At 37.6% G+C, this 22,088-nt stretch overlaps 2 protein-coding genes across 5 annotated transcripts in view; one reads left to right on the top strand and one right to left on the bottom strand.

Moving 5' to 3' along the window:
- Positions 1-210: 210 nt before the first annotated feature.
- Positions 211-22,088, bottom strand: part of LOC134678309 (nucleobindin-2) — a 312,458-nt gene continuing 290,580 nt past the window's right edge. The window contains exons 1-10 of one of the 3 annotated variants that reach the window (XM_063536811.1): positions 15,893-16,081; positions 11,871-11,992; positions 10,424-10,531; positions 8,966-9,073; positions 8,099-8,269; positions 7,770-7,892; positions 5,500-5,602; positions 2,733-2,966; positions 1,934-2,037; positions 211-1,676 (exon numbers count right to left, since the gene is read on the bottom strand). In XM_063536811.1, coding sequence (XP_063392881.1) covers positions 945-1,676; positions 1,934-2,037; positions 2,733-2,966; positions 5,500-5,602; positions 7,770-7,892; positions 8,099-8,269; positions 8,966-9,073; positions 10,424-10,531; positions 11,871-11,984 — 1,797 coding nt within the window. In that variant the 5' untranslated portion in view covers positions 11,985-11,992; positions 15,893-16,081 and the 3' untranslated portion in view covers positions 211-944. Of the gene's footprint in view, positions 1,677-1,933; positions 2,038-2,732; positions 2,967-5,499; positions 5,603-5,648; positions 5,749-7,769; positions 7,893-8,098; positions 8,270-8,965; positions 9,074-10,423; positions 10,532-11,870; positions 12,009-15,892; positions 16,082-22,088 lie in introns of those variants that run through there. The other 2 variants (XM_063536813.1, XM_063536812.1) reach the window with 2 other exon arrangements.
- LOC134678320 (transcription initiation factor TFIID subunit 7-like) lies at positions 15,627-20,903 on the top strand. 2 transcript variants are annotated; one of them, XM_063536848.1, is made up of 2 exons: positions 15,627-15,645; positions 18,532-20,903. In XM_063536848.1, the coding sequence occupies exon 2, from the start codon at positions 18,558-18,560 to the stop codon at positions 19,767-19,769; it is 1,212 nt and encodes a 403-aa protein (XP_063392918.1). In that variant the 5' UTR covers positions 15,627-15,645; positions 18,532-18,557; the 3' UTR covers positions 19,770-20,903. The 2 variants fall into 2 exon arrangements, with proteins under 2 accessions (XP_063392918.1, XP_063392917.1); XM_063536847.1 differs by lacking the exon at positions 15,627-15,645 and adding an exon at positions 18,301-18,432.

The raw sequence follows: 22,088 nt of genomic DNA, 5'->3' as shown, positions 1-22,088 counted from the left end.
CGCCGCGCCGCCTGACATTCGCGTGCAAATCGCGCCGCACCGCGTTCGCAACGAGATCGCTTACGTAGGACACTTCTAGGGGCATCAAAGGATTGATTTCGCCGCGCCGCGCCGCGCCGCGTTCGCGCGTTGTTCGCCTATGTAAGACGTAGCGTAAGAAAGGAATTTCTAACTGGTTTTTATTTGTTAACATATTTAAGTAAAACCACATTATGCCATAACAATTTATATTTCAAAGCGTTTATCATAAACTATTACAAACATGTAATGTAATTTCAAACAACTGACACTAATTCGGCACAGTACGTGAACGAAAACAAAATTTTGGTACGAAACAGTTCATGAGACACATTCAGTAGCTTTCGCTTCAGGATAATATACTACGATTTCCGTTGTGGTCTTCGGAAACTTTCCTATTGAGCTACAGAGGGCGTTGCAGGTAAAAGGAATACCAAAAATAACAGGCAAACACATCTCTGTACACACTAATCAGACAGAAGAATAATAAGACTTACAAGGTCATGGGTCAGACAGCTAACCTAGATTATGGTGTACGTTATAACGATAATCGCTCGCAATTTTGATACCTGTCACTTCAATAAATTTTATAAATGAAAAAAATAAATAAAAAAATCGACAGGTGTGAAATTAAAATCTAAGAAAGTGGCTGTTAACTGTGTACAACGTCAAGGAGGTTTTTGAACTGCCGAATATTTTATCTATTATTATTGTAAGACCTTGTGACCTGTATTTTTGGCGTTAATTACAAAGAAAATTTGTAAAACAACTAGAGAAGTTGTGAAGTATTATGGAGCTGCTGTCAAACTACAACTATAATTTGCACTTCTGTTTCTTTGTGTATGCCACCAATATTCGCGGAATACAAAATATACCCGAAGCGGACAATTTCAAAAGTAGTATTACATTTACGTGGAGATTTGAAGTTATTTAGGTGTGTCTACGTGTGGGGCCGGCGCTTGGCCCTGCGCCGGGGGCGCGGCTGGTTGCTGGTTCACATTAACGTTCTGGTGTTGCTGAGCTGGAGCTTGCTGGAACTGGGCTTGTTCCGGCTTAGCTTGCTGTTGGGGGGGTTGCTGGCCCTGGTTATGTGGAGGCTGCTGGCCTTGGACCTGCCCCTGCGGGGGTTGTTGGGCTTGAACCTGTCCCTGCGGTGGTTGTTGGGCTTGGACTTGTCCCTGAGGCGGTTGCTGCGCTTGGAACTGTCCCTGAGGCGGTTGCTGCGCTTGGAACTGTCCCTGAGGCGGTTGCTGCGCTTGGAACTGTCCCTGCGGTGGTTGCTGCGCTTGGAACTGTCCCTGCGGTGGTTGCTGCGCTTGGAACTGTCCTTGCGGTGGTTGTTGGGGTTGGAACTGTCCCTGAGGTTGTTGAGCTTGATACTGTCCCTGAGGTTGTTGGAATTGTCCCTGCTGGCCTTGGTATCCCTGGAATTGTCCCTGAGGTGGCTGTTGACCTTGGAACTGCCCGTGGGGAGGTTGTTGGCCCTGGAATTGTGGTGGTTGCTGGAACTGTTGCTGGTACTGCGGCTGGCCGGCCGGGTGGTGGTAGCCCTGTTGCTGGGCCTGGTGGTAGGCTTGTTGCTGCGCTGCGTACTGTTGCTGCTGGTACTGCTGCAACTGGTGATGGGCTCCCGGCACCGGCCGACCGTGGGCGTCAATCTGTACAGTAATAACTCAGTTACGTTACACTCAGAAATAACGACCATGGCGGAGTTAATCAGTCAATTACATATGCGACTTCAAACATCAAAAACGAAATACATAATTATTATATCTAAAAATACTGTTCTATTTAAGTGACAGCGCTATTTTTATAAAGTTTACGGGATTGATTATAATGATTAAATTTTTCTAGTTATCGTCATTTTGCTTCTTGAAATTATGCAATAAGTTTATTATAAGGAACAGCTACATACCAAGCCTCGCTGTTGCAGATATTTCAGTTCCTCCAGTCGCCTCCTCTCAAACTCCTCATATTCCTGCTGCGTGTAAATCTGGTTCTCTTCAATCGGTTTCCAGCCTGAAAATATATGTATAAATATATTTACTATTAAACTATTTAATTACTTACAAGAATTCAAAGCAAAATCATCAACTTATGGGTTATTTAGACTAATCACGAGTACTTTGATGAGGTTTGACTGAATGAGACGGAAAAAAGTGTCCCTACATTTTAATACAAATTTTGGGTGTCAGTTTTGTGACGGTTCATACAATCACATGTATGTGAAAATGCGTCACAAAACGGACATTTCTGGGGACACTTTTTTTTCTTTTTAAATCTACAGTTTTCGCGATTCTGAGTAGAAATAACCGAAAAGATAATGGATTATCGAAAAAAAAATGGTAACTTTTAACCTTTTCGACGCCGTGTCAAACGCAAAAGCTGTCGCTCGGATGCCACGTCACCGAAGTGTTAAAACAGAAATTGAACTTTATGCATATGCACGTAGGCCTATGTTGTTCTGTGGCCTATGACCGATTAATTCGTTTTTGGCGTTGAACCTGCGGTGCGTATATATCGGTCACTGGCGTCCAAAAGGTTAAGGGTTGCACCAACCACGTTTGACAGACTGATCAACGTTAGCCGGCGCGCCCGGGCGCTTTACTATGAAACTTTCCATACATACAATTTTTGCGAACTCTTTAACGATACGAATAGTTTGGTACAACCGACCCTAAGTGAAGCCCTTCTATTATGGCCGATGCACTCACCCTCATCTCGGTTGAATTCGGCGCGCTGCGTCTCGAGCATAAACTCGTGGAAATCGATGAGCCCGTCGCGGTTGCGGTCGTTCTCGTGGAACACGTGCTCGCGCATGCGCTCCATCTCCTCGGCGCGCTCGCGCAGGTCCTTGTTGGGCCCGCCCGGCCCGTACATCTTGTCTAGCTCCTTGATGAAGAGCGCCTTCACCTCGTCCGCGTCCCATACGCCGTTGCCGTCAACGTCTGTTTGGAAATGTGGCGACTAACTAAAGACCGGCTACTACATCGTCATAAAGAAATATAGTAAGAGTAGTACTGTCAAGTGACAATAGATGTAGCACCGACCGGAGTCTTATGTTGTTGAGATTAGAGTTTCCGGTCGGTGCTACATCTATTGTCACTTGACAGTACTAGTACTACTACTTAAAGTACTGATAATTCCGCTACTCGATGCTAGATGTCGACTATGAAAATACTAATATTTTTGGTACCAAAACTGATGTATGGAGTGAGCACTCTTGTCTTACTATATTTCTCTATGACCTCATGTATAAATCGCAAATGAAGAAGAGACTGCACTCAAAAAAGCTTTGTGTATACGAGTTGCGAGTAGACGTGAACTAGAGTCAAACCAAGATAACTCTGCATGCTATTTGCATTGAAGAAGTGTGGCAATGTCATCAATAACGTCAAATATCTATGAAAAATATGACGCTTATAATGACACTCCCCCACTGTCCTATTTAAATCGGTGCATAGTTAGCTTAGACCAACTCTAGTCAGGGGAATTTTAAATTGGAATTCTTATCTTCACATTTTATTACCTACTTGTGTGTGCGTGTGCCTATTTCATTTTACTCTTCTTAAATTGCGATAACTGAAGAGAGTATTTTATAAGGAAAGATATAATCGAATTCTGTAAACTATAAAAGCAAAGATTAAGTATATCTACCAGCCGACAAAATTATATTGCTTATGAAAAAAAATCGCTCAGGCACAGAGCTGACTGACATCGATACTTGCTCAAAATTGTTAATAAATGAACCATTTTGGCGATGTTTTTTGTACGTACGGTTTAATATAAATCATGTATAATTTCTCAGGCAGGATGCCACATTTTATAGAAATGTTGAAATATTTTCAAAGAATGGTAACAATTAATATTTTAGTAAGACAAAACAACATATCGAATTCATTTCCGAAAGCATTTCCCCTCTTGTTATAATTTCAGTAGGCCACGCTTTCTTGAATAAATTACACAAATATTCTACTGCCACTAGGTTAATCTACTTTTAAGATAAAACATTCTTCACCACACCAGCTCATAAAGACTCTCTTTATCCGTCAAAAACTGACGAGAAAGTTGCATTTTATCAAGAGTAGGTAGCAAAATTATTAGATGCAGTGTTTGAGTTGTTTCCACGACGTGTAGGCTGGTGGAATTGACTTTTAAGTGCATGATAATTTTGAATCATAAATACCTCTTGCAACAATTTAGATTTGATGTGTAATTTTTACAGTAAATGTTGTCCTAGCGTTGGTGTAGTGAAAACATTTGTGTTTCTCTCGGAAGCAAAGTTTGTTTAACCCTCGTGCCTTGAAGCCCTCGCAACGCTCAATAGTCTAATTTTCGACCACTCACTACGCTCGTGGTCTAATTTTGGAATCTTTAGCTTGGTTGGGTAACACTATTACCACGAGGAATTAAACTACTTTTCCCCCTTGTATAACAAATAACTATTACATAGGCTTCCAAATCACTGTAGAATTAGTAGTTACGACATACATTATTCACTTTACGTTTGAAACAAATAGTTAGGTAAGTACTTGTAGTTTCTAGCTAGGTGACAGGGACGCCCAGGTTTAACGCTATGCTAAAAAATATTATTTTTAAAACATCAAACGATGTACTTATACTTGGTCAAGCAGATATTGTCAGTAGAAAAAGGCGGCAAATTTGAAAAATGTAGGCGCGAAGGTATATCATCTCATAGAACATTTGAAATTCGCGCCTTTTTCTACTGACAAGATTTGCTTGACCGTCTATAATTATTAATCGTGCAAAAGAGTGGATGCAACAAGCATACTTCACAATAGTAATACAAACAGAACAAATACTAAACAATGAACAATCGTGGGACAAACGAAACAAACGGAATACTAAACAGTTCCTCATGTACTGTAAAATCCAAGTGGCGTGCGAGCGAATTATATTGCATTAGTAGTCAATCAAACACAAGTAGTCAACCGACCTTTTGGCACTTGAGTGTAAGAAAGTTCCATTGTAGGAGAGGAGAAAATATCTGTGATTAGGTTATTATGATTGAGTCATAATTGACATAGCTATTATTTTTTTGCATCCGTGCGACAGTATTATTCCAATGGTAGGTATTCAATAACAAACAATGTTGAATGACTAAGTGTAAACATGTTGTTGCGTTTGTAAACTTCAATATATGTCAACAACACGGGACCGGAGTAGTCAAACTTCTTTTTTTACTTCCTTAGTTGTAGAAATATGCAAGTGGATGCAAAATAACAACATGACTCCGATCGTTAATTTAGTGAACAAACATTGTACAAAATGTTTTCTATCATCTGTTATATACTCCTTACACTCAATGACCAAACAATCTTAATTATTAGGTTATGTTAGGTGAAAATCTATGTTTACAATCATGAATGCAACTAACCGTATATACCTTAATGTTACGCTACAAAGCGTCAAAGAAAACAAAGTACGTACGCTACGCTAACTGCACGCTTTGGATCTTACCGTGCATCATGAAAAACACTTTTGGGTTGAAGTCTTTCGGGTCCATACTATCGGCGGTTTTCCACAACTCTAACAACTGTTCTCTGGTCGCAGGGTGTCGCAGCTGTCACAGACAACAGACAAGTTTAATGGGGTATGTTGTGACTCACCATGCATCATGAAGAAAGCTTTAGGGTCAAACTGTTGGTCCATGTGATCCTGTTTTTCCCACACCTCTTCGAGCTGTTGCTTAGAACCAGGATGGTGCATCTAGTATAAGAGTAACAGTGTAAATAACTCGCTCCAATAGTTCACTTTCAAATTAGAATTTAGATAAATATTGAGCTCTATCAAGTTACGCTAAAATCTTCTCTGATTAGAAAAGAAACTGCCTATAATTTATTACATGTTCTGGCTGATTTATTGAACATTTGAAAGAATAAAGAATATCACTTGTTCACCTGTTCTACTATGTGCACAGCAGCAAGACTGCTATTTCTGCTATAAATCGTAATGTGTGTAAACCATTCTAACGATACAAAGCTTAAATCAATATCCAGGACCCGTATTAGCCGAGATGACAAACGTTTATCGGAAATAAAAATGTATTGAAATGACAGATGAAAACGAACAGTCACAAGATCTTTGCCATACATTACCTACTTAAGATTCGATAGTTTTCTATAAACTATTAATATCTGGGAGACCGAGCTTTGCTCGGAAAACATATAAAAACTCAAAAATGCGCGTTTTACCAGATATAAGACGACGATAGCTAGATCGATTTATCGCCCCCGAAAACCCCCATATATTTTATGTACCAAATTTCGTCGAAATCGTTAGAGCTGTTGTTTCCGAGATCCCGAAATATAAAAATAAACAAGAATTGCTCATTTAAAGGTATTAGATTAGATAGGAGGAGTCGGTGGTAATCGGTGGCACTATTAGATTCTTATTACTGTGCGTCATTATAAAACGAGCGTATATTATGACAACCACATAATTACCTATAGATAACTTTAAAAAATAAATGTAAGTAATTAATTCATCTCACTACGCGATTTATTAGGCACCTATTTCAAATTAGTGTTGTATAAAGTGTAAGTGAGGCGAAACTTGACACCAAGTCATGCTATCCGCGCTAGTATTTAACCCAGGGTGCGTGTGAGTCACAGAGGAACAAATCAATAACCATGTACGATTATTATTTGCCTTGGAATGATTTGCCGTGAAAATTTCCAAGTGCCTCATTAGTCCACGCAACCTATTACTAAACACGTAAGCGCTGAGTAATCATAATCAATACCCAGAGACTGTGGAAGTTAATAACGCGATAAAGTGTAGAAGTAAAAAGGTCATATTTTCTTAGTAATCTGACGTTTACGTTGACATTTCCATTTTTAATGTCTTTGCCCACTACACCGTATCATACCATGACCGTGCTATGAACGTATCAGACACGGAATGTACTATGCCCACTACACCGTGTCCACATTGTACATATCGGGTTTAGTGCCCGTAGTAACCGCGCATCATCCCCATAGCATCCGCCTATAATCCCCGTAGCATCCGCGTTTCATCCCCTTAGTATCCGCGTTTTATTCGCGAGAGCATACTCGTCAGAAAGAGCTAGCGAATAGTTATCAGACTGGTAAGAGCGAGCAAGAAATATAGCAACGCGTTTATAACGGGCTTAGAACGGTCACCATACGCGGTTAAAACCCGTATGCCCACCGTTTCGCCGCCTGCATGCACCGTTCTGGCAACGTTGCGTGCCATGCACGGACCGTTTCGGCACCGGCAAAATATCCTTGCCGACTGTTTTTGACGGTCCGTGCATGGCACGCGACGGGTATGGTCGGTGACTAAACGGGCTTGTGGGCATAGTCTCATACTTTTTCATACAAAGAATTTTTTTTTTGTCTGACCCGTTCATAGCACGGTCATGGTATGATACGGTGTAGTGGGCAGAGACCTTTATCATTACAAAAAAAATAAAAACCCCCAATAAAACAGATAAACCGATTTTGATAAAAACATGTCTAAAATCAGCGCAAGAAAACTTGGTTTCAAATTAAAAACGTCAACCAAATAGCTTCACCCGTTAAAGAGCTAAGCTACAGTGCCACAGAAACGGTGTACGTACGGGGTCGCTGAAAACTATACCTACAGCAAATCGAAGCATGGGCGGTCAAACCCAATAAGTCGTGCAAATAGGTATTTGAAATTAGAACTATATGTGACGTGCATAGAGTTCTGATTTAAATGACATATGTTCTGTGGACACTTACCGGTTGATGGTGTTTCTTTGCATCTTCCTCTTTCTTTTCTTTCTCTAAGTACTCTTTCTTTTGAGTCTCATCTAACGATTCCAATTTTTGATGCTTCTCAAATTCCTTCTCCATCTCGTATTCCTGTGAAATGCACAAGTTTAAAGCATAATTTTCCTCTAGTCATTTAGTTTGAACAATGATCCATATTGAAAGATCGGATAATCACAATCTCAGATAATCGGCGGCAAATCAAGGCCATTCAGTTCATACATTGCGCTCGTCCAAATGTATGAACAAAGTTTTATTTTTATCATACAAGCATAATTCTTGTTCATAGTATTACAGACCTTAAACTGCTTCTTTCTCTCCTTGTCTGCCGCTTCCAAGTCAGCTGTGGTCTTCTTGATGAGCTTCTTAAGATCCTCAATCTCGAAGGTGTGAGGGTTGTTATGGTCCAAGTGCTCGTTGGTGGGTACTTTTCCCATGTCCGTGTCCAGGTGATTCGTCAACTCGTATTGCTGTGGAGAAGATGATGTTGTCACCTCTGTTTTAACATTAGTCTTTGTATAATATAATTTGAGAGCATTTTTACACTACACGCGTACTCGCCATCAGATATATCGGAGCGGCCAAGGCGCTCATAAATATCTGAACACGCCTCTATTGTCAAGGCGTTAAGGCGCGTGTTCAGATATTGTTCAAGTTCAAGACACCTTGGCCGCTCCGATATATCTGATGGTGACGGTACGTAGACATTTGTTTAACTCTACAGTGTTCACACTATGTCAAATATTATGTCTATCACTACAAAGAAATAATTATACCAAAACCTAAATAATTATCTATTTTTCATAGGATTTTACGTTTTCTTGAAATATGATTAAAGACTCAATTACAAATGTTTAATCAGTAGGAAACTACTTAAGACATTTCTCTACGAGTTTGGTTTGCTACAGTTCCTCAGTCTACCATCGGAGCAGCAGCTTCATGATACATCTGCGTGAGTCACTAGAATTATTGCGCGGGAGTAAATGACTGACGTCAAGCCGGTTCAGGGGTATTACCCGAGAATGTCGCTTAGGAAATGACAGCGATATTTGGTATACCTAAGCTTAGAAATTGACAGTCAATTCCCCAGCTTTACTCATTTAATTGAGGTAGCTACCATACAAGGCGAAATCAGCGTCGGCAAAATGCGTGATATCCGAACTTACCTTCGTGGCCAAATGCCGCAGCCTCTCTAGCTCGCGCCGCTTGATCTCATCCAACTTGGTCCTCACATTGTGGTTCACGAAGTCCAGTTGCTCTGCTATCTTACCCGACTACACATGTACAAAATAAAATTAACATATATTCGAAGAGTTCAGAAACTGCATTGACAATCATCTTTAATTCTGATACAGCCTGGTGACAGACAGACGGACGGACAGTGGATTCATAGTAACAGGGTAGGGACCCTGGGAATGTTTTACCCTTTGGGTACGAAACCTTAAAAATGTGACATCATTTGGACATCATAGGTATATTTGTATGAATAGTATTTTTTTTAATAACTTAAAGAACGTTAAAAATACCTAAAAATAAGTGACGGTTCTCTCTTCGTCTTAATTCGCATTTACCTATTGATTATTGTTAACGTGTTTTGTATAGGTAAAGTGCAAAATCTACCTATATACGTGTATAGTTACTTATACATATATCTTTTAAATAATTTCAGGAAGGTGATGAAAATATTACGCCACAATAATACGCCATATCATATATGGAGGTACTAATAGCGTAATCCTATGACGAATACTCAAGTAGATTAAACATTAGAGTTATTTTCATAACTTTTCCCGATGTTTATAAATGCAGCTCACGGGGTACTTCTCGTACGTATAGTTTTTACATTTAGCACTCACATGACGAACTATATGTATGTACACTACATATACCAAATGATTAATACGCTCGCGTATTAGTTTAGTCATTATTAGTAATTTGGTATAAGATTTAAGTGATCAAATCCGTCTGCGGGAAAGGCCGTACACTAGCGATTTTTGTCTAACCTGCTACTCTATTGTTAACTATGTACTTTGATTTGATAAAGCAGCGGTTTTTAGACCGAACATTCGAAAGCGGGGTATTATTGTTGCCGACATTTGAATAAATACACGCTTGAATTGCGAAATTATACACAGATTGATTTGGCCCCACTGACCTTAATACACTAAGTGTCCCGTGAGCCCCAATTTAAGTACCCGCTGAGCCATTCAAACTGTATATAGTCAGGTGTCCAGCAAAAGTCACTAATTACTAAAAAAAAATTAAACAAAAATTGACGGTTTTTTTTACTAATATGGCTATGAACTTGTGGTGGTACTTAGTGACTTTTGCTTGTCACCTGACGAATTATAAAAGTGGATACTTGTCACTCTCACACAGAGTTAGGAACCGGTTTCTTTTTAAATCCCAAAATAACCCAATATTTTTAATAATTTTATGCTCTTTCCGTAAGACTGAATCTTGTATCTAGGTAACGACTTCGTATTATTAGATTGACCCATCAAAAATGAAATAATAAACCAAAGAATGAATCATACAAATAAAAATGCTATTTCTATAAGACTACTTGCTTCTCATGTGCGGCCACTACCCCGATTATAAGCATTAGTCCAATAGTCACTTACCCGCACATCCTCCTGATCGGCCTTTTCCAAGCGCTCCCTAAAGTCAGGGTCACTCTCCAGAGCTTGCACAACCTCTTTCAAGTAGCGGTGGTATTCCATGTACTCCTCCTGTTATTGAACAACCCAAATTGTAACACTTGTTGTTTGTAAAACTTTTTAGAAAATAAACTATTTTTATTCTTATTCTTAGATAATTGTCAGTCTCACGAAAAAGGTCCCACTTCATATTGTATGAATAATAAAGTTGATAACTATGATGGTTTATTAACATTATTTGCAAGTGGCAAACATACCACTGCAGTGGTATGTTTGCCACTTGCAGTGGTATGTTTGCCATTTGTGTGCATTAAGTATAAGATTCATACAATTACAAAAGATGAAAAAAGGAGCCTGGTGAAGAACCTAATCTACCAGAATAGGATGTGATGTCACTACCGAGAATATTCAAGGTTAATTTCTGTGCTTATTCGCTTAATCCCTAGTAAAATTATAAATGCGAAAGTAACTGCTAAAACCGATTTAGAAGAAAATTTGTATGTAAAGAAATTTGTAAAATCAAGGGCCTCGCCAAGAGGTGGAAGGAGGGATCAGTTGCCACCCCCTTGAAAATAAAATTTGTCATTAAAGTATGCCACTCCCCCTCCCTTTATCAACTGCCCCCCTTCCCCTCTCTAAGCCCATCAGCACCTCTAGCACAACTGGCCGCGACAGGCGCGAGAAGTGACAGATCGGCGCGACTTGGCGGCTTGTCGCGTGTTGGCAGCACAACTCACGCGCGAGAGCCGCGACAAACTCGCGATCAGGTGTCACTGTCAGAAAATGACAACGATCGCGACTTTGAACTAAAATCCGTAGCACAACTGCCTATTTAGAGACAAAATATTCTCTCGTCTTTATGTCAATCCGCGAGTCGAAGTCTACGCGACTTTATAACGCGACTCGCTCTCGCGGGTGGTTTGCTTGTACTTTTTTAACTAAACTCATGATAATTATAACTTAAAAACAAGTTTCATATATTATGTAATAATGTAATTTGTATAATTACTTATTGCCCTAAGGAATAAGGAAGTGTGGAACAATCACTAAATGCGCTTTACGCACTCTTATATCGATGATTATGCACGGTGATACCTACAAGTACCACAACACACCCATCATGTTTACAACTTTAATTTCAAACAGCTAGCTTGTAGGTACTCAATTAAGTAAATAGCTACATATGTAGGATTTTTAAATTTCAATTCATGTTCGTAAGTTTATAAAAGTAATCCTAAGACTTCCTTATACAAAACTTTCATCAACCTAACAACGGAGCCCGCTTGCGTAGCTGATTTAATTCACTCTATAAATGAATCATAAAATTATATTAGAATATACAAGTTACAATAATATTACTTACAATGCTACACCATACACTTAAATTAGAATATACAAAAATTGTTCTCACCAAATCATCTTTAATCTCGCTGTCTTTTTCATCAGACTTATCGGGAGTCACAGGAGGAGCATAGGAACAGTGGAGTATTGCTGTTACACACAACAGGCTAAGAAATAATCTCATTGTAACGTCTGAAACAACATATTTCTGATGAACGGACCAAAAAATAATAAGCTTACTTTTACCTATATGTATTGCTGGATTAAAGACTGTACTGTAGATATATCTATGTATGAGTTTAGAAGGAAAAGCTCATTTTGATTATTTTTACCATCACTTAATTTTGCCAGAAAGACTTCTAGGTATAGGCATGCTTGTATGCCTATTCTTATCTTTATCTATGAAAATTCGCACAGCTTAAATTAAAATAACATGATTTTCCTTAACAATTATTCCATTCAACTAACCTTTGCAAGCATACTTGATAAACTACAGCATAATTACACACACCCAAGCCCAATCAAATTGGAATGAGGTTAAATCTGAATATTAATTTCAAACACGGCGGGAAGAAGTTAATAAATGGCGAGAAAAAATGGAAGAAATTTGAACTTTATGTAATTCTATTTTAAGTTCAAATTTCTTCAATAATATATCTCGAGTTATCAACTTCTACCCAATGTGTACGGAATTGTAATGGACACAAACATTTCACTATTAATTCATATTTTATGTTACATGCACACAATTTTGGTACTGACCAAAACTACAGGTGGTTTTTGCAAATATAATTCACAACCAGAAATTACACTCTGGTATTCAATAATTTTCGTTTATAGTAGTGAACCCTATAATGGACGTGGAACCAGTAATGGGACAAAAAAACATAATCTAGACACGCGGCAGCGTGTCAAGCCAAGTTCAAGCAAAGTAACTGGCTAGCCAGCGCCGAGTGTAATATTACACGAACCACTTGGTGCCACTTTTGACCCTTCTATAACTCAAAACATCTTTGACGTAAACACATAAAACTACGTGTGTTTAATTATATCCATAAGGATATCTAGAAGCCCAAATTTCATGAAGCTAGCTCAAACGGTTATAAAGGTATGAAGGTCAAAAAGTCGTAAATTTTAAGACTGACTTATGACTTATAGTACCTAAACCTAACCTACTTCCAGATGACCTAGAAGGATGAAATTTGGAATCCAGCTTGGTTATTGTGTGTAACCGTAGGAAAAAATCTAAAAATAAAATAAAGTTAAAAAATAGGGGGGGTCCCCATACAAAAAAACCACTTTTTATTGGGACTGACATATAAGTACCTAAACCTAACCTACTTCCAGATGACCTAGAAGGATGAAATTTGGAATCCAGCTCGGTTATTGTGTGTAACCGTAGGAAAAAATCTAAAAATAAAATATAGTTTAAAAATAGGGGGGGTCCCCATACAAAAAAAACCATTTTTTATTGGGACTGACATATAAGTACCTAAACCTAACCTACTTCCAGATGACCTAGAAGGATGAAATTTGGAATCCAGCTCGGTTATTGTGTGTAAGCGTAGGAAAAAATCTAAAAATAAAAAAAAGGTAAAAAATAGGGGGGGTCCCCATACAAAAAAATATTTTTTTATTGTAGCGTTGGAACCGTTACAAGCAGATATTTGAAACTACCCCAATATATGTATTATTATATTTGCTATATTAAAATAAAGTTTAGTCAAAAAATAAGTGGTGTCCCCATACAAAAAACTTGTAATACGCTCTAAACAACCGGCCAACGGTGTGTCGTCGGCGGCGCGCGGCACCACATAATTATACAAAGAACAGAAGTAAAAACCATACAGCGGAAACACAAGAAAAAACATTAAATCTCAATACCTGCCTAGTTTTCTTTACAAAAAGTATTGATATCCCACCAAAAACATAAATGTAAAAAAGGAGAGCCAAGTTCAATACAAAAATTATGCTTGGCTGTGGGGCTCGCCGCAAAAAGAATGGAGATCTAAATGAGTGCCACTGCCAAGTTCTATGCAAAATCCAAATATGTATTTATAGGAACAAAATAACATTATAAACAAGTATTAAACTCTATTTCTTTGCTTTATTGGATACCTATAACAATTGCTGTTATTTAAAAAAATGTGAGATCTTAAAGTAGGTTAGATTTGGCTTGGCCAGGTTTTATCAGAATTACAATAAATATAAAATGATTGATATAATGAAAACTGGCCAAGTCAAATCTAACCTACTTTAAGATCTCACATTTTTTTAAATAACAGCAATTGTTATAGGTATCTAATAAAGCAAAGAAATAGAGTTTAATACTTGTTTATAATGTTATTTTGTTCCTATAAATACATATTTGGATTTTGCATAGAACTTGGCAGTGGCACTCATTTAGATCTCCATTCTTTTTGCGGCGAGCCCCACAGCCAAGCATAATTTTTGTATTGAACTTGGCTCTCCTTTTTTTACATTTATGTTTTTGGTGGGATTCCTCTAAAATAAGTATCTAAAAGTAGTTTATAAACACTGGCTGTATATTATCATAAATAAGAGTCCTAGAGCTGTTTCAGTTTGAAGTTTTATTAAATTTGGTTGTTTTTTAAGAAATTGGCGTCAACCCAAAAGTTGTTGTGTCACTGAAAAAAAATACCACTACGAATTCTTAACAACTTCGCTAAGAGAGATGAGTTAATTTATTAAATTTTAATTAATTAAGACTTGATGAAAACTAGAATGTGTTTTGTTAATTGCATTTACCATGAGATAAGGTATACAACACACTATGTTGTGACTCCACAGATGTAAAAAAATAGTGGTATTTGGCCCAATCCCATTATAGGAGCTGTAAAACTGCGTACCTCCTATGATGGGACAAATGACAGAATGATGCTTGCCATGCCATAATTTCATGTTTAAACAATACAGAAGTAAAATGTAGTTACGAAATATGTCAATCAGGAGGTATTCTCGGACTTCGGATAAATTAATATCGTTTTTCCAAACTTTTATTTAACTTGCCCTGTTAGTTAGTGTGGGTCCAGTCTTGGTAGCTGAATTTACCCCACTTTTCGATTTCCGATTCAGTTGAAATTTTGTGTAAGTACGTAATTAAGTATGCAAATAGGATGATAATGCAATATTATGATAACATGGACCTGATCTGATGATGGAGACAGGAGGTGGCCATGGAAACTTTATCGCAATAAACCCTCACTAATTGTGTTTGGGTATATTGAAAATGTCTCGATGGATCTAATACAATAATAATTGGCTGTGGAAAGAAAAATACATTCAGCGATAAAAGCATATACCAAAAATTGTTTTTTTTTTGCCGTAACTTATTCCCCATTTCAATATTTTATACTGATAGAGCAATGTCCATTAGGGGGCCCATTACTGGATCCACGTCCATTACCGGGGGCCCATTACTGGAACTTTGGTGTCCATGACTGGAGAAAAAAAGCACAGTTTTAATTTGTTAAATATGTGGAAACTAATTGCAGTATCTTTGATACAACACGCCTAAAACATGAAAGACGGATAGGACTTTCATCTTTTAACACGCTAAGCGGTAGACCATTTACATGTATAAGGGAAATATCATAAATACTCCAAATTTCCTCTTAAATGTCCCATGACTGGTGCTGTTACTATACTTGGTAATAAGTAATCATGGATAATTTCACACATCATTTACGAATATCAATTCAGCTAATATAAATGATAAACCACACACCTTTTCATGGCTTAAGGTACAAAACAACAATAATTAATACTTTAGACATACCTATAAAAGGAAATTCAAAGATGAATCCTTGAAAAATAACTAAGCAGTAAGTACATACCATAATCATATATATTACATGCATATACTCAGTAACAACACTACAATCGTAATACCTAAGTATATAGGTAATGTAAATAAAAGAACCATATAGGTTCTGACTCCTGTTCTGATCTAAAGCGGCAGAGCAAAAATAAATCGGTAAATAGATATCGGCGGACGGAAGGGTATCAGAGTCCACACAGCTCTTTTACCTGTTTAAAAAAAGAAAAGAGTTATAAGTACAGTCGACTCACCTAGATCACAAATAAATATCCTTTCTAAAAATCGCGATGAATCATACAGTGTAGATTTTCACCCTAAAGTAGTAAATTAATACGTTTTTAACAAAACGGTTAAGAAAACAAATTGTACAGTAACTTGTTAGTCTTGTTACTCATGTTGTTCCATTACGCGAATACGCGAATAAATTTAATATTGACGTGTCTTCCTACACTCTTCAAAAATCTGCCACAGATACGATAAAATTATATGATCGGTTGATGCCCGGGTTAAAGACGTGTCCACGGGAACAATTTTTCGCCAATCTGATTAAATTGTCCGAACAAATCAGGCCGTGTCGAACCAAACGCTAGTTATCATATTAATAATCTGTGGTTAAGGTGGGATCAGGGCTATAAGGGGTCATCCATTAATTACGTCACACGAATTTCTAGGTTTTTTGACCCCTCCCCCCTCCTTGTCACACTTGGTCACATTTGGCAAACCCCTCCCCCCTAGTGTGACGTCACATTTTTTCTACGAAATCGCCAAATCGAATTAAGTAAGTACCTAAGTATTATTAATATTTTATCAAAATATTTTTGACGATATAAATATTAGTAATTTTATAACCCAAAACTGCTTAGGAAAGAAAATTAAACGAATAAAAACGATTATCGTTTTAAAAACTTGTTATTTAAATATACAGCGAATAAAATAATTTATATAAATTTTCGTTGACATAAAGGCCTTTGCCCAGCAGTGGGACACACTAATAGGCTAATAAAAAAAATATATATATATATAAATTTTCGGTTAGTGATGAAGTTAAAGTGACGTCACAAAGTTTGTGTCTCCCCCCTCCCCCATGTCACAATATGTCACATTTTCTTGACCCCCTCCCTCCCCCTAAACGTGTGATGTAATTAATGGATGATCCCTAACCGCGAAAATCGAAGTTCGCAAATTGCGGGGATTTTTCTCTGTCACTCTAATTACGCCTTCACTGGAGTGAAAGAGAAAGATCCCCGCAATTTGCGAATTTCGATTTTTGCGGTAGCCGCTCAGACGGTTCACTCGGATGAATGTTCACTCGAGTGAATGTTCCATTTTTCTTTCATTTCACGTTCACATGGCTGCTGGAAAGATTATTCATTTTTTTATTTACTATAATGACGAATGTAGTTGTGCGTCTTGGTATAAGTTTAATTTGTGGTCATTTAAAAAGATTTAAACAAACAAAATGCAAAGAAAGCGTCGTCGGTAGTGGCTGCGATGCGACCTTGGATCGCAAGAAAAAAAATATTTGGAGCCTCGAATACATTGCTGACAGAACTAGCCGATGAAGATCCGAAATCGTATTGCAATCATTTGCGGATACTAATTTTGCAAGTAATTTTGTAGAACTTCTATTATTAGTAATAGGACAGTTAAAAGCGAAAGAAAACAACAATGAGAGTCAGTATCAGTATACCTAGCCGAATAAAACTCCAAATTGTACTGCGATACCTTGTTACTGGCGATTGTTTTGGAACTCTGGGTTATTTATACAGAGTACCTAGAAATACCATATATCATACTTTGTTCGTTCTACTTGAACACCATTTTATTGTTTTTACGTTATCTTTGTCTAGATAGTAGGTTAGTATACCATAGGATTCGAGAAAAATATGCAAAATCCGAATGAACGTTCATTTCTGTGTTCACACTGTTCATTCGGAGTGCGGTGCGAGTGAAAGATGCCAAATGAAAATATCCAACGTTGTTGGATTCTTTCACTAATGAATTCATTTTTCATTTTTGGTTCATTTTGTGTTCAGACGTGTCACTTTGAGTGAAAGATGAATAATGAAACTAAAAAATGAACAAGAAATGAACCGTCCCACCTTTATAGTTTAGCTCGCCGATCGCTGATTATGACCGATTTTACCGACAACCAAGACTACCAATTTGTGACGCCTGTATTTGTGTTTGGGACCATTTATTTAATTTAGAACGCTTAAATCCATACTGTCTGTATGAAGTATCTTCACGCTTAAACTGCTGAACCGATTTAGATGATTTTCGCCAATCTTATTAAATTACCCGATCGAATCAGGACGTACGCACGCAAACACCAATTTGGCTCGCCGGATTCAACCGCCGATAATGACCGATATTACCGATAAAATGAGGTGCGGTCGCAAAAATACCAATTTGTGACGCCAGTATTTTCGTAAGGGGCATTTTTTCAATTTAGGGGGCTCTAATATCACCATAAATCTGAAATTGGAGATTATTTTCCTGATCAAATTAACCGACTTGATGATAATGATGATGATGAAGTGTGCATAAAGCAAGTTTAACTGAACTGAGGGTCTACCCAGTTCAGTTAAACTTGCTTTATCTGTGGTTACTTTTTGACATAAAAGAAAAAGTTGATAAGGGGTGTGCAGGGGCGGGGGCATGGCGGGGGACGCAGAAGCAGAGAAGTGGAAACAAATCAATAATTTTGTAACTTTACGTCGACTTATTGTGCATATTCATTAAAAATAATTTCATCAGAATCGTCACATTCTGTACTAAAATAACTAAGGTAAGTACACAAAATATTATGGTTATATGTTGATGAATGCGTACCTATTGATAGAGCGTTGTTGTAAAATGTAACCAATGTAATATGTTTTTATTCCAGTATTGGTGTGCCATTGGGTCATAATCATGAATAGGGACAAACGGGAACCGGAATATCCTGCCGAGTTAGAATCTCAGTTCATATTGAGGCTGCCTCCCGAGCCTGCTAAGGTTCTTAGCGAAGTTTTGAAAACAGGAGAGAATCTCAAAAATCGTTTGACCATACAAATCGAGAACGACATGCGGCACGGCGAAGTGCGATTTGACCACTGGCTAATGCACGCTAAAATTGTAGATCTGCCCACAATTGTAGAGGCCCTGAAAACTATAGACAACAAAAGTTTCTACAAAACTGCAGACATTGCCCAAATGATGATATGCAAAGATGAACCCGATCAACCATCCACTGAAGACGAATCACCGTCTAAGAATAAAAGGAAGGATCCATACAAAGTCGACAAAAAGTTTTTGTGGCCCCATGGAATAACTCCTCCAGCAAAAAACATAAGGAAGAGACGTTTTAGAAAAACTTTAAGGAAGAAGTTTGTGGAAGCACCTGAGATAGAGAAAGAAGTTAAGAGACTGTTGCGAGCTGACAATGAGGCAGTTAGTGTAACATGGGAGGTCATAAACGAAGAAGAAGATCAGTCTTGTAAACCAGAGCCCGGCCCATCTGTTAGCAGCAAGCCAGAGAAGAAGCCTAAAGCTGAGCGGCCACCTAAACGAAGTGAACCAAAATCAACTGCTCCAAATCCTGAATCATCAAAGCTTGTTGACATATTTGGTGGAGCTCTCAGCGACAGTGACTTAGAAGAAGACAACATTAATGTAGAGATGGAGAACTGTCGCTTGTCTCCATATGACAGCCGGATATTGGATACCGGATCCATGCATGGATTGGGCGATATGCATAGCAAAGAAACAGAACAGTTTGATGCACAATTGTTTCCATATCCTGAAGCTCCTAAGGCAACATTTAGTCATGCTTCGACCTCTGGCATGCAGCATCACTCAAGCAGCAGAGTTTCAACTGCAATGTCTGAAGAAGAGGACGGAGACTATCAGAGCATGCGTGACATGAACAAGGACAACATGAGCTTCAGAATTGAACAAGTTAAAGCAGAATTGGATGAATTGAAACAACGCCGTCAGCGGACACAGCATGAGATTGCCGGCATGGAAAACCTGGCTCTACGACAGCGGTTCCAAGATATTCTTCATACTTTGAATCAGGATATTATGTACAAAGACATGGAGTACCAAGGACTATTAACACTTCAAAATTCTGAGGTGATATAAATTGATGGTTTTGGATCTAACAATTTTATTGATGTATTGATGTTGTATTTTATCTGCACATAACTATCTATTTATGTGCAGGTTCATTATTAGTATTAAAGTATTTTATATAGTTTTAAGTAAAGAACTGAATTAAATTGGAAGCTAATGGAAGTACAGGGAGTCAGCGGAGTGCTATTTGAATAACTTTATAAATAAAATACATTGTTTTTTGGGCTATATTTGTGTTGAGGAACGAGATTTAAATGATAATTGAACGGCAAGCTTTTTTTCTATTTGCAAGTTTTTGTCTCTTGTATTATCGTCACATTGAAATCTATTGTTTTATTAACACATTCACTGCCAGCGACCTGCTGGGCGGGTAGCGATCCGCTGGGCGGGTTCTCTGATTGTAAGCACTTTGCTACAAACTGTTTCTTCCGGGTCATATGCTACACTCACAGTGCGTAGCTCGCAGTGGCATTGAATGTGTCTAATGATATATTTCCGTATCAATGTTAATTATATTATTATATTTTTGGTTAAAAAATTGATTTTGTGTAGAGACCTTCTACACTAAATGGATTATTAAATTATAAACAAATTGCATCTAAATATGTTACATGTGTCGTTTCTTAGACATAATATATTTTTTTAATTAGGAGGTCTTTACACAAGTATCAGTACTTATTAATAATGAATTATAAGTATATAGTTTCTTATGTCTGCCATGAAGCAACGGTTATGAGCTGTTTAAATTTAACATAACTTTTGAACTATTTTAAAATGTTTTTCCAAATTAATATACTACCCCACCCAATACGATTTTGTGATATTTTACTGTTATTGGGGCATATAATGCACTTTAGACTGAATGCCGGTGAATGCAATGATTTTACAATTGATTTAATGAAAAATTTAAAATGTCATCAACATCATTGTGGTTTACATAATAACTGAGTATATGTTTACTACTTTTTATTATTAATCAATTATCAAGTCTGTGTTAGGTTAAGTGTTACAGTTAAATGATTTAAGTTCAGTTGCTTAACAACAGTGTAAAACGTTTTATTTTAATTATAACATCATTGTTACACTTCATTTATACACTTATATGTAACTTATATTTAGTAAAATAAATAAATCTAATCGTAACATTTTGTTCACTCATTAGGTAGCTATTTGCTTCAGGTCCCTACATACCCTGTGTTGCTGTAAAATATCATATCAGTTACCTAAGTACCAAGCACAGGTACCAAGAAAACTAAAACTTGCTATAGCCGGTCAAACAACTATGTCAGAAGAAAAAGGCGCGCAATTTAATTTTTTTATGGGACGGTTACCATTCGCACCTACATTTTTAAATTTGCCGCTCTTTGCTACTGACGGAAATTGCTTGACAGACTTATAAAACTTAGATGAAATACTTTGATAGATTTTTCATCTAACACATGTTTCACGATGATTTACGGGAGAATAAGGGCGGGTTGCACCATGCCCATTTGATGTGCTGATCATGGCTAAAGATGGCGCTAACGAACGCTAACTGCATATTTGGGTTGCACCACGCCTAACGTCTGTTAAAAAGTTACGCTGCCCTTAACCGGTCGGTCGTAGACCACTGTTTAACGATTTTACCACCTGATAAAAATGGCGGCAGTTTATTGAACTTGTCCGGTAAAAAAAAACCCTGCCAAGTGCGTGCCGTTTTAAACCGACACGAGATGCGAATTATCTATTCGCACATGTATCGTACAAAGTTTTACAGTACATATTATGGCCCTTTAAGTTTTCGATATACATAGTTGTTACGTAATGTGCTAATTATTTCACTAGTGCGGTAAAGTAGCACCACATGTATTGTAATAAGTAGGTAGTTCATTACAATACAAGTGTGGAAAGTAGGAAATTGGCAACGAGTGGGGATAAATTGAAACACGACCGATCGGAGTGTTTTAAATCGACACGAGTTGCGAATCACTTTTTCGCACGTGTACCTATTGTATGTACAACGTTTTACAGTGCAAAATATAGGGCCCTTTAAATGTTCGACATAGGCAAGTGTTGTGCTAATTACCTTACTAGGGCGGTAATTTAGTAGCACCATATGTAGTGTAAATGAATTTTAAACAAAGGGGAAAATTTGAACCGCGCGCCTTTTTCTACTGACGAAGTTGTTTGACAGACTATAGTTTAGAAGGTATTTAAGAAAATAGGCAATAATTGCGATTTAGTAAATTTTTGGCTAAGTAGGAGAGATGTCGAGATGTATTGCAGATCGGATGTAGAATAGAATAGATTTTTTTATTATCAGTGCGGTTTGCAGAGGCCCATATTATA

Source organism: Cydia fagiglandana, chromosome Z, assembly GCF_963556715.1.
Source record: "Cydia fagiglandana chromosome Z, ilCydFagi1.1, whole genome shotgun sequence".
Taxonomy (NCBI): Eukaryota; Metazoa; Arthropoda; class Insecta; order Lepidoptera; family Tortricidae; genus Cydia; species Cydia fagiglandana.
Note: the sequence above shows the minus strand (reverse complement) of the source record. Positions and strands in the feature narration are given on the sequence as shown.

Excerpts from the sequence above, each read along its gene's own strand:
- LOC134678320 (XM_063536848.1), top strand. The coding sequence starts at position 18,558 with ATGAATAGGGACAAACGGGAACCGGAATATCCTGCCGAGTTAGAATCT.